The sequence below is a fragment of the Vidua chalybeata genome, chromosome 4 (assembly GCF_026979565.1).
Source record: "Vidua chalybeata isolate OUT-0048 chromosome 4, bVidCha1 merged haplotype, whole genome shotgun sequence".
Classification (NCBI taxonomy): domain Eukaryota; kingdom Metazoa; phylum Chordata; class Aves; order Passeriformes; family Viduidae; genus Vidua; species Vidua chalybeata.
In genome coordinates, this window is record NC_071533.1 from 19,093,252 (window position 1) to 19,105,032 (window position 11,781).

At 46.7% G+C, this 11,781-nt stretch overlaps 1 protein-coding gene across 1 annotated transcript; it reads right to left on the reverse strand.

The window, feature by feature from the left end:
- Positions 1-843: 843 nt before the first annotated feature.
- Positions 844-11,659, reverse strand: NOA1 (nitric oxide associated 1). Its single transcript, XM_053941032.1, has 7 exons — positions 10,723-11,659; positions 9,876-10,040; positions 8,968-9,164; positions 7,640-7,771; positions 6,017-6,133; positions 5,305-5,422; positions 844-4,751 (listed from the first exon to the last, which is right to left on the reverse strand). The coding sequence occupies exons 1-7, from the start codon at positions 11,657-11,659 to the stop codon at positions 4,546-4,548; spliced, it is 1,872 nt and encodes a 623-aa protein (XP_053797007.1). The 3' UTR covers positions 844-4,545.
- Between the last annotated feature and the right edge of the window lie 122 nt (positions 11,660-11,781).

Consider the following 11,781-nt stretch of genomic DNA (forward strand, 5'->3'; position numbering starts at 1 on the left):
AGGTCTGACATTTAGAAGCTCAAGGACCTGCTTCTAACCTCTAACTTTGCTTGCCTTGACTTTTAGAAAAAATGTCAGGCTTCCCTCACTTCACCATGTTTTTCTAAAATTAAATGTGCTTGTTTTGCAAATACAGAATGTACTGTAGAAGTGATTTTCTCATCTTATAGACAAACAAACCAAAGCCACATCAAATGTTCTAGAGGTGTAGAATAAAATTTCACTTGTTTATAACTGTAGATAGCTTAATTTAAAATTCCAAAATTAATGTGACTATATACCTGTTTATTAATTTCAGACTAAATGCAGTACAATCTACTATGCACAGGGAATGATCAGGACTAATTTTGTAGTTACATTTTTATTTTCAAAATGTGTAAGTGTGTAAAGGTATTGTTTCAGACCTCAATAACTGCTTGCTGAGTTCAGGTGTACCCTTAAAACAAATGTAGCACATTTTCTTTTGTGGTTTTAGTTGTGGAGCATACATTAGATCACAGAGACATATTTGATCTCTGTGAACAGATTTCTGACAGTTTTGTGAAGACAAACTGTAGCTATTTATGTTTCCCTCTGTTTCCATAACATTTGTCAATTGTACCCCATTCTAGAACTGTTTTAAGCTATGTGGGGCCCAAAGTACAGACCCTAGTTTAGAAATGTTCCTGTGGTGACATTTGCACATAAGACCAACAAAGTTTAAACCTTGTCTCTAAATGCAGTCCTCTTTTAGGCAGTTTACTTATGTTTTTCTCCCATTTGCTCCAGCTTTTTCCCTCTTCTTCACTTTTTGAGTGTATGAAGTTTTTCATCTTTTTACCTTTCTTTTTCCAGACACATCACTGATGGAAACAAATCCAAACTTTTATTCTTCTGTAAAAGTTTAAGGAACAGTATGTGCAAATTACAGTGTGTTTCACATTGGGAATGGAGTGACACCACCCCAGGCAGTGCTCCTAAAGAAGTAAAGCCACCAAATGTGTGAAAACTTTACAAAGCAAAAAGGTAGAGCCAGGGGAATTCACCTCTGCAGCCCATGACTATTATGCTAAGCAATGGAAATCAGTACCAAAGCTACTTTTAAGCTGGAAGCTGGACAGACAGGAGTGATGAATTTTTTTGTGGCCTGTAAGCACAGCTCTGAATTCAGGCAACTGCAGAATTGCATCACCCCCACAAGAACATTATAGTGGCTTTTGCCTCCAAAAGCTACAGTGCCTTTCACACCTGATGTGCAGAGGGGAAGTGCTGTCTACCAGCCCCTTCTCATGATGTACATCATCCACACACCTGTCACACCAGCCAAGGATGAAAAGGAATAGGTGTCACTTTGTTATCTTTCAATACCTTCACCTGCTTTTGGGTTGTGATATTAAGTTGGCAGCTCTGGCAGATCTTGAAACTCTTTCTCTCTCACCACCATTTGATGCAAATCATCCTGGAAGGAGTTTGGATTGGGGCATTTGTTCAAGATGCAAAGGTCCCTGTCTCAGTATTTGCCGGAGCCTTTCCCCAGATTGGGGTGACTCCGGGTGGTGGTAAAGTCTCTCCTCCAACCCGTGCCTTCAAAGAAAGACTCAGTAGTCTTCAGTCGTCTGGTCTCAAGGTAGTTTATTGCATGTTATCTCAAGGCACACAGACTCCCTGACATTGTCCCTGACTCTTTTTCTCTCTGCGTCTCTCTCCGTCTCTGTCTCCCTTCGTCTTCTTTTCGTCTTCTTCTTTGTCTCCGTCTCTGTCTCTGTCCCTGTCTCTGTCCCTGTCCCTGTCTCTATCTCCGTCCGAGGGGCTGGTGCCATCTTTTATATCACACGTTACGTATTAAATGTTTATAGTTTTTCCCCAATGCCTATTACCTATGTTAAACAGTGGCTTTCTACTCTAAACCAATCTGTGAGTGCTAACACCACCAAGAACATGGGAAATAAGAAGAAAGAAGGAGGACAGGGCACGCCCAAATCCCTCCTCTTAGAACCTCTGACCCCCATGTACAAAACTCAGACCCCTCTGTACAAGGCCTAAAACCCCCCTGTACAGCACTCAAAAATCCTACCTTCTACTTTGTGATTACTTCTATTATAATATCTAAACTTTTGTGATTTCTTGTTCTTCCTACAAAGTTAGTAAATTGTTCCATGGGTCAAACTCAAGACCATAGAAGTTTCTGGCTGCCTGCCAGGGTCTCAGAGGCTTCTGCCCTGGACCCGGAACATCCAAGAGTGTCTGAGGGACACCTTGGGTTCCGACAAGTATTCTTTTGCATTCTTCTCAGTATTCTTGCTTAAGACATAAACTGAACAACACGAGTTGTTCATGCTGTTTCTACACACATAAAGAAGTTGTTTAGCCTCTTGCCAGCTTAAAAGTGTTCAGGATACCCAGTCTTGAAGAAATACACAAAGCAACATGGTTCTCCCATTTAGCTATGAGCAAGTCAAGGAAGGTACTTGATAAATCCATGGCCTGCTCAAAAAGAATGGGCAGAATTTGTACAGGGGTTGCTTTGCTGTGTTTGTTATAACAGTTGAGAAAAATATGGCACTTTCTCTTCCATCATCACAAAAGTAATTTTAAAAAGAATCTCAAAAAAAAAAAAAAAAGCTTCCAGAATCTTGCTCTTAAACATTAAAAAGATGGTGTTTTTTCCCTTTGTGAAAGGGAAATTGAAAATCACAGGACTGTGAAGATTAGTACAGCTAAAACAGATAATCCTCACACCAGTCTTGCTGGCAACTCCTTCAGTAATTTTTGCAGCCAAAAGTAAGGCCTGCCAACAGCACAAAGAAATCCAGCCAGGAAGACAGCTACAGTCCTATATACCCATGCTGGAAAAACACATTCTGGATCTTGCTGCCTGTGCTCTGATGCTTGCCAAGCACACCCTAGGAGTGGCCACACATGTGCTGGCTTTCACAACAGAGAAACAGAGGAAAACAGGAAGACTGTGTGAGCCATAGCCTGAGCAGTGAGGAACATGCTGCCATAGGTTTTTTTTTTTCTTCTAGAAAGAACTAGAAAAGACTTTCTGAGAAATCAAGGTGAGAGTGCACATAATTTTGTCTAATGTACAGGAAGAACTCTAGACACAAACTGAACACATGTGAACCACATTCCCTGGATTCACTGGCAGCAGATTGACCTTCATAAAGAACAACTGATTTTCTACACAGGGAGAACTGGGCAGCTGCCAGCAAGGACAGGGAACTCCCCCAAGACAGTGCTGAATTTCAAACCCCATGGCACCCAGCACTTCTCAAAGCCATCGTGACGCTGCCTGGCCCACCCCATCTCACCAGCCCCTGGTGGGGGGAGCAGCGAAGAAGGCAGCAATGCAGGGCAAGGAAGAGGTGAAGGGAGTGCTAGAGCACAGCAAGTGATTCCACAGGAGGCCCTGGCAGCCTCACACAGGGGAAGAGAGCAGCCCTGAGCAGGGGCTGCAGACAGACCCACATGGTGGGTCTGGGCTGAAAATGGGGGGAAACAAAGAGCAGGGCAAAGGGACAGGTTTCACTAAAGGAATGCCAATACATCCCACAGGCAACAATGGTGAGAAGAGGATGCTGAATGAGCCAATGATTTCTGCTGATCATCCAGGCTTCTTCAGTACAACAACCAAGGACTCAAGGACAGCAGAGCCACCTCTGGGGACCAATGGACTGACTGAGGAAAACATCAGTGAAATGGTAAGGCGATCAGAAGACTTTTTTTTTTTGCCTCTTTCAGCAGACTGATTATGTGTCTCTCACAGTCTGCCTGTCTTTGGCAGATTGAGCACTTTTATTATTGCACTAGAATTTTCATGCATTTAGCAAGATGCTCATGCCCACACAAAGAGTTCTTTGTCAATTAGGTCAACAAAAGATCATCTTTGAGAAGTTTTATTCTATACTCTTGGTTTCAAAAACCTATACCCAAGCTACAGAAACCAAATCAGTGAATTGCAAAACTTTCCTCTTCAGGCATATAAGCAGACCTGCTTTTCATTAAATCACTTCTCCTGTGTCCAAAAGCAGAATCCTGCACACCCTAATCTGCTTCAGATGCTGAAGGAGAGAGAAAGAACACGACTTCTGGTTGATGTTGTTGAATCAGTATCAGCCACTAGGAGGGTCATACCCACACTGGAGCATTCCCTCCAACCCTCCTAACTATGGAAACACCTTAAGAACAAGGCAACTATTTCTGACATGAGGGAGCATGCCTGCAAGAAACCACCTACTCTATGAGCAGCAAAGTCAGACCAGGTCAGGCAGGTGAGTTCCACCCTGTATTTCAAAAGGGACAGGTAAAGGGATCTGCCCATCAATGCAGATCTCAGGGAGAAGCTCTTTACCCTCCCACAGCAAGGTCCCAGCCCCTCAGTTCATAATGGCTGCAGTTCAGCAACCAGATCAAATGTGGACTTGTGGAGCTCCCCCCAGCCCCGCTTTCCAAAATGTGCCTGCTGGCCTTTCAAAATGAGTCCAAAGTTTTCTGAATACCAGTAAGTCACAAGGTTCTCCAGGGGCTATTCTGTCTTCTGCCTTGCTCGGATGATGAGAAGCGCTATCTGCTTCCAGTGGTCCTTATGTTTTCCACAAAGGAAGGAGGCTTTTTGGTCCTGTAGGCAGGAGTGCCTGGGATCCGGGCCCCTCTGATGGTACTGATGTAAGGCAGAAGGGGAGGCTCCCGCACCACCAATGCAGTGCCCTTGGGAGTGTAGGCTCGGAGCAGCAATTCCTCTTCTGTGTGAGCTGTCACTGCCACCCAGCCTGCACAGCCAGAGAGAATATGGACAGTGAGGAAGACAAGTTCCTAAGATCAAAACAAACTACTGCCTCCCAGAGTGGCTAAAAATCTGAGCTACCCTCACATGGTTGCTTGAGAAACCAAGCTCAAAGCACCCAAAGCCATGTTACTCTTCTCAGACACAGCTCTTTCCTGGTAAGGGATGGTGTGCACCTCCCCTTAAGAGGGATGGTGTGCACCAAAAAAAGAAGAACAAAGCTTTCCAATCAATGGCCCTTTCCCTCTCATCTGGATACCTGACAGTGTCACAGCCATTCCTGATGCTGTAGAACTTGTATGGCAGCCAGAGCATAAAGAATTCCAATGTTGTCATCCTGTACAAGCATGACTGTCAATCTCCATTCTTGGAGGCTGCCACGCTTCAGCTGGACTAAGTCATGGCTGCTATGATTTTGTGTTGTTGACAGTCCTGCTCTGAGCAGGAAATACAGCCTCACCCCTTCAGAGACCTCTTCCCATCAATGTTTCTAAGATGCAGACCCTGCAAAGCAAACTAATGAAGAAATATTTAATTACCTGCAGAGGAAAGCTTGATATCTGCAACTGCCTCAGTGGTACCAATTCCTTTCAGTGTAATGTCCTGAGGGACAAGTGGAGGGAACTCTTTCATTCTCTCTTCCCCACCCATGGGAACCTAAGATTAAAACACAGAGAAATTATTTAACAGTCAAGAGATTCTTCAGCATTCCTACCTCAAACTAGCAAGCAAGGCACAAGGAAGAATAAAGACATTAAACATTTGTTAGCCAGTTAAGAGCTGGACTGAATAACCTCCAGGAGTTATTTCAGGTTTGTCAGAACAGAGTCAGGATCACATCCAGAGGAACCCTGTGGGAGGTGACCAAAGATGTAGAGCCCACTGCAATTTTCAGCTGCAATCTGTTCTGAAACCCCAGTCTGCAGGTTTGCCATGGAAAATATCCCCGTTGCTGCCTGCACTTTAAGGCTGTTCAAGAAGAGCCAAGTATGACTAAGCAGAGCACTACAAATCTCATCAGCCTGAATGCTAGAAGCAGAAACTCTGCTGAAAATGCATTATCTTGAGTGCTCTCTCCTAACACACCTCACCCATGCAGTCTGTGCAAGACTGCTCCACATTGCACATCTCCACTCACCTACTGCACAAGTCCCAAACTCCTGATAGCTGCGGATGATACCTGTCAGTTGTATCCCAGACAGGGGTCCAGCCTACCTGCAGCCACAAGCTCCCCTCAGCATCTCCCCTTACCTTTAGGAATTCTTGGGCTGCATGCTTCTCATAGATGGTGTCTGCATTACTCAGTGTAGTAACATGGACTGGCAACAGGTTAGAAGCCAAGACAGAAAACCAGGTGGGCTTTTCTCCCTGAAATAAATACCAAAAGGATGTTAATTATGCTAACTGAAAAACAGCCCTGAATTGCTCCCTCCTGCCCCATTTCTTTCCTGCATGTTGAAAATCTGCCCTGCTTGATGCCCCCTTCCTGTTTGAGAGGTCCTTGCCTCTGCCAATGACAGCAGCCATGGTTTATATAAAATTGGGATTTGAGCTTCCAGAAGAGAAGACCCACAGCTTCACCATCCTGCCTCAAAGCACCCCCAATGCCACATTTACAGCCAGCACAGCTGCTCAGCTCAGGTAAATCATCAAAGAAAGATCTTTGCTCTCATTTAATTCAGTAAAACAAACTCAGTGTGCTTATTAAGTGCAAGAGGTGATGGACATCTGGAATGGTGCTTCTTCTCCTATCACTCTACACTTCTAACACACAGTGCTCATTCAACAGTACTAGGCTGCTCCCAAGCTATGCAAAGTCAGTGAAACAATTTCAGCAGGCACTCTCATCACATTTGCAGGAAGAGAGAAAAAGGTCAGAGAGGGGAGAGATCTCTCCAAACACTGCTAGCAGCCAAAAATAAGGGCAAGAATTCCTTCAAGTTCAAAGATCTAAGCTGAGGCAGGAGCTTCTGTCATGATCTGAACACAACTGTCTTCCAAGATATCGGGAGGATATAGATACACAAAACTGAATATATTGATGTGTGCTCCTGCCATACCAGTACATTTTTTACTTTACAGAATCCTGCCCTCTCCACCTTTCTGGTTTTCTTCCAGCAGATCAGGAGTGTCCTTAGCAAAGTACCAATTCAACATTTCTGTGGTGATCTTGGAAAGCAGACTGAAACAAAGGAATAGGCATACACAACCCTAAAACACAGCAAGCTACTGAGAAAATTATCTAAGACTTATGATAATGTCTAATGTTCTTGTGAAAGAAACTGCCCCTTACAGAGGAAGCATCATGGGAGGGCAACTCCACACAGTTCAGTAAAGGTGTATGGCATGGGATTTTTAATAAATGGAAGAAAATATTGGCAGGGGGGACACACAACACATTTGAAAAATACTTTTTACAGAAATTAAAATACACGCGCAATTAATTGCTTCCTCAGGCAAGTTCTTCAGAGGTCTGCCAGGAAAGAAAAATATCTATGCTCTTCTCTCTTAGCAGGCAGCTTTCACAAAACACAGAAATTAGGAAACCCACCTATTTTCCCAGTTAATTCTGACATTCTCCTCCTTTCCTCATGCCTCTCTGTATGTCATAGGAAGCACATGAAACTGAAGATGTTTGTCAGCATTCAAAAGCAATTCCCATTATACACTGTAATACAGCATGCTGGTACCAAGTAACAAACCTTTCAACTACCGATCCCAAGGCATTCTGACTTCATGCAGTGATTCAGTAACTGATTCATCATCTCCAAAGCAGCAATGAAAGGGTCTGGGAAAGCTACCCAGAAAATCTTTTATGGCTGGTACTACAGTAAGAGATGAAGCAGCTGCTCCCAAAATCCTTTTTTCCTTTACCTCTAAGTAGTCTATACGTCCCAAGGCTGCTAAAAACAAGACCATTCCTGGCTTGAGAATAAAGGTCCGTGGAACAATGGCATGTGATGGCAAAACCAGTTTTACTTCCTTCTCTGTTAGGAGATTCAAAACCTGCAAAATAAATTGTTTTAACTCATTCCAGATGTTTCGATGGGAACAATGAAGTTAGTACTGGCATTATACTGATAGAGGAAAAAGACCAATCAAAGCAATGTCAAGAACATCTGACACAACAGTTCAATTCTGGTCTACACAGTAAGCGAGAAACAGGAAGAATCTCCCCTGCCAAAATCTGCCACAGACAATCTGCTTGTCCTCCACTCAGATTGATCATTGACTGCAGGAACAAAATTTGATCTGAAATTTAGTATGGAGCTCTCCAAACGAGAGCGTGAGGATAATCACAATCAGAAACAGAAGCAACTATTTCTGGATGCAGGAAGTATTTTCCACAAATATTCAAATCCATAAGAAGGGAAGAACACATACAATCTCAAGTTACCAAACCAGGTCTCTAAGTTGATGCCAGTCTTTACACTGGCTACCAGAGTACAGGTTAGTAAAGCAGGTTATGGTCTGACAAATACACCACTAGGAAACCAGGAGTCTTCTAGTGTTCACGAAAGCAGCAATGGCACTCGAGCTGTAAAGTCTCAGCACAGTTTTTGCACTTCATTCTCTTCAGAACCTTCCTGTCTGCCTGTACGATTTAATCTTCCCAAAAAAGATGACCTGCAGCTCTGCATGGGTACTAAAAGACTAAAAATCAAAACATGCCTGTTTTAGACGTGCAATTTGTCAGCACTGGCTGACAGTAGGGCACTGCTCTACTGACAAACACCTGACAGACTGGAGCTAGTAGCAGCAACACTGCAGATCCCTTAGCTTCAGGAGAACGCTTTGTCTAAGATGTGGTTTGGTCATACAACTCTGGTTATCCTCCTAAGCTCCACCTTCTTCGGTAGGCTGGGAGAGCTGATGAAGTGCCAGCTCCATTGGGTGATGCTGGTGTGAACTTGCGAAGAGCACTCTTGCTTACTTCCCTTGATTCAGAGGTTGTGGAAGCTTGGTGATGCAGTCCTGCAGCTCCTTTGCAAAGCTGGCAGTATTACACTACTCAGAAATGCAACAGCATTACCACATGAACCCCTCTCAAGTATATACAAACCTTATCTTAATACAATTCCCAAGCTAAGAGAATCCTAATGCCAAGACTATGGCAGATGCACTCTCCCACAGGCACAGCTAAGGCAGAACAGTCCTCCTAAACCCTGTCACCCCAAAACACAGCATCACAGAGTACCTACACAATCTTCCTTTACAATTCCTGGAGTGTCAAAACACCACCGAGCATCCTTCACTTCATTGTAAGTGAACTCCTCTCTTTCCTCAAACCTCTTAGGGGGATCTCGAGGATCTTCATCCATGCTGTAAGAGAGCATGTCAGGGTCGAAGTCAATCTCAGCACTAGACTTCTGCTGTTGAAATGTTCTTCCAACTCTTCCTGGATTAAAATGAAAGGTTTTCCTGGTAATTTACTTATTAACTTGCTTTCCTTCAATCAAACATCTGCCCCTTTCATGGCTTAAAAGAGATGCCCATCAGTAGTATAAAGGTAATGAAGACACTATGCGGCTAGAAATTTGTGTGTTCAAAAGCCAAAATTATAAGAAATCCTTTCTATAATTCTTGTTTAGCACTCCTCATGCCCCAAAATCTCAGCAGGGACCAGATCACAGACACTTAGTTATTTCCAATTTATGGTAAAGCAGGCTGCCTTCTATTTTCAGTGCCTCAGACTGCCAAACACAGAATTATCTGAAAACCAGAGCTATCTTCTGGCAATCCCCTCTTTTGAATACATACTAAAATGATGTACAACCCCTGTAGCCTGCAGCCCAAATGTGATTAATTAAAATTAAACTTATTTTCTTTATTTAGGAATAAGAGAGGCCCATACCTGCAATATGATATCCTTGCAAACTACTAAGCTATCAGAATTTGTCAGCCTCCTTCAGAGAGGAGATGCACTGCACAGAGGAACCCTCTGCTACTACAGCAGCTGACAGGTATTCAAAAGTACTAATGATGCTGCTTGTAGAGGACATAGAGGTCTTGCCCCCATTAATCTGGGAGCAAACACTGGTCAAAATAACTTAACCTTTGTGTAATGCAGTGTTTTTATTAGGGGCAGAAAGGTAACACCTTTACTCACCCACTAGGTAACCTTGCTTTCTAAGTTGATTAATGTACTTTTTTTCTTCACTGCTTAGTTGATCTTCTGTTTTTGTTGCCTCTTCTTTTAGCCTCTCCTGCCTTCGGAATATTCTGTCACATGTAGGGTTAATAATTGGAAATTTCAACAGGTTCAGTGTTGTTCCTGGAAAAATAAACAGAAGGCACTTTTGGATCTCTGACTACTTGACACATTTCAGCTCTGAGGAACAAGATTACTAAAACTGCTTCTATAACTTTTTGGTGAAACCCAGTAACACAAAGTCAGAGGGGGAACTACAGCTGCTCCCATAAAGTACCAGCCTCCCAACTTGGGGAAGCAAAACTAAGCCAACCACCTGCTTAAGAGCTGTTCTCACCTATAGTTTGAATAATAGGGTCTCAAAGCTGAGTGGTACTGAGCCTTAGTATATCCCAGACAATTCTCAACCTTTTTGGTGAAGAAATTCCTGCTAACATCCAACCTAAAGCTGCCCTAGTGCATCTTAAGGCTATGTCCTTTTCTGTCAGTGGCTGCCTTGGAGAAGAGACTGACTCCCCACCTGGCTACAACTTCCTTTGGGTAGATGCAGGGAGTGATAACATCTCCCAAACCTCCTTTTCTCTGGGTTAAACGCTTCAACCACAGGTAATAATGTGAAGCACAGCACAATTCTAGAGCTTGCTGCCTACCATGGAGGTGCTTAGGGTGGCACGTACCACTTTGGTGACAGGTTCTCCTGCTGCTGGGGTGGCCAAGAGCAGCCCAGAGGCACACATTTCAATGTTTTCTGCGCACCCCATATCCCCCATTACTGGTGCTACAAAGGGCCGAGCAGTGCCCTGACCTGGCCACGGGGACACGGTTGCCCTGTCGATGACGTCGGGGGCGCGGGACTTGCAGTAGTCGGAGCGCAGCAGGGTGTTGAAGAGCGTGGACTTGCCAGAGTTGGTGGCGCCCAGGAGGTAGACATCACCGGCGCACTTCCAGGAGCGTTGCAGCCGGCTGACCAGCCCCTCCATGCCGTAGCCGGTCTTGGCGCTCACCAGGCGGATGTCCACCAGCCCAGCTCCCCGCAGCCCGGCCCGGGCGCAGGCCGCCGCCACCCGCTGCCGCAGCCGGCCCAGGTGCCCGCGGCAGTCTGCGGGCAGCAGGTCCACCTTATTGCCCACCACCAGCACGCCCGCGGCGGGCACGTCGGGGCCCAGCAGCGCCGGCAGCTGCGGCAGCACCGGGTCGGGCAGCTCCATCACGTCAAGCACGTAGAGCAGCAGCGGCCCGCGGCCGTGGCGCGGCGGGCGGCGCAGGGCCGCGCTCACCACGCGGCGGTGCTCGTCGGGCGGCAGCCGCAGCCGCAGGGCGCTCCCGTGGTGCGCCAGCGCCCAGCACCGCTGGCACACGGCGCCGCGCAGCCCCGCGGGGCCCTCGGACAGGAGGCTGCGGTACCTCTCGGTCGGCACGAAGCCCGGCGCGCCGCCGTCCCCGCACTGCAGCTCGGCCCCGCAGCCCGAGCAGCTCACGCCGCTCGGCGGCAACGACGGATCGGACAGACTCGGCACTGCCGCCGCCGCGCCCCGCACCCGCCGCTCCCGGCGCGGCTTCAGCTCCCGCTCCCGGCGCGGCGCCGCCGCCGTCCTCTCAGCCGGATCCGGCTCGTACTCGAGGAAGACGAAGCGCTCCTGCTCCTTGCCACGGCCCGCCGCCGCCGCCCCGCACGGCCGGAGCGGGGCGCGGAGCGGGGCGCGGGCCAGGCGGGCCAGGAGCGCGGGGCCCAGGCGGAGCATGGCGGGGCCGCACACACTGCTACTGCCGCCGCACCGCGGGGCGCGCGCCTGACATCACGGGGCGCGCGGGCGGCTCGCAGGAGACGCAGGCGTGACGTCACGGATCGCGCAGCCGTCGTCCC

Coding starts and splice junctions, on each gene's coding strand:
- NOA1 (XM_053941032.1), bottom strand. CDS start 11,659: ATGCTCCGCCTGGGCCCCGCGCTCCTGGCCCGCCTGGCCCGCGCCCCG. Junction 9,165..9,875: donor AAAGCAAGGTTACCTAGTGG/GTGAGTAAAGGT, acceptor ATTTTAATCCAG/GAAGAGTTGGAAGAACATTT. Junction 6,134..7,639: donor GACGTATAGACTACTTAGAG/GTAAAGGAAAAA, acceptor TATTTATTTCAG/GGAGAAAAGCCCACCTGGTT.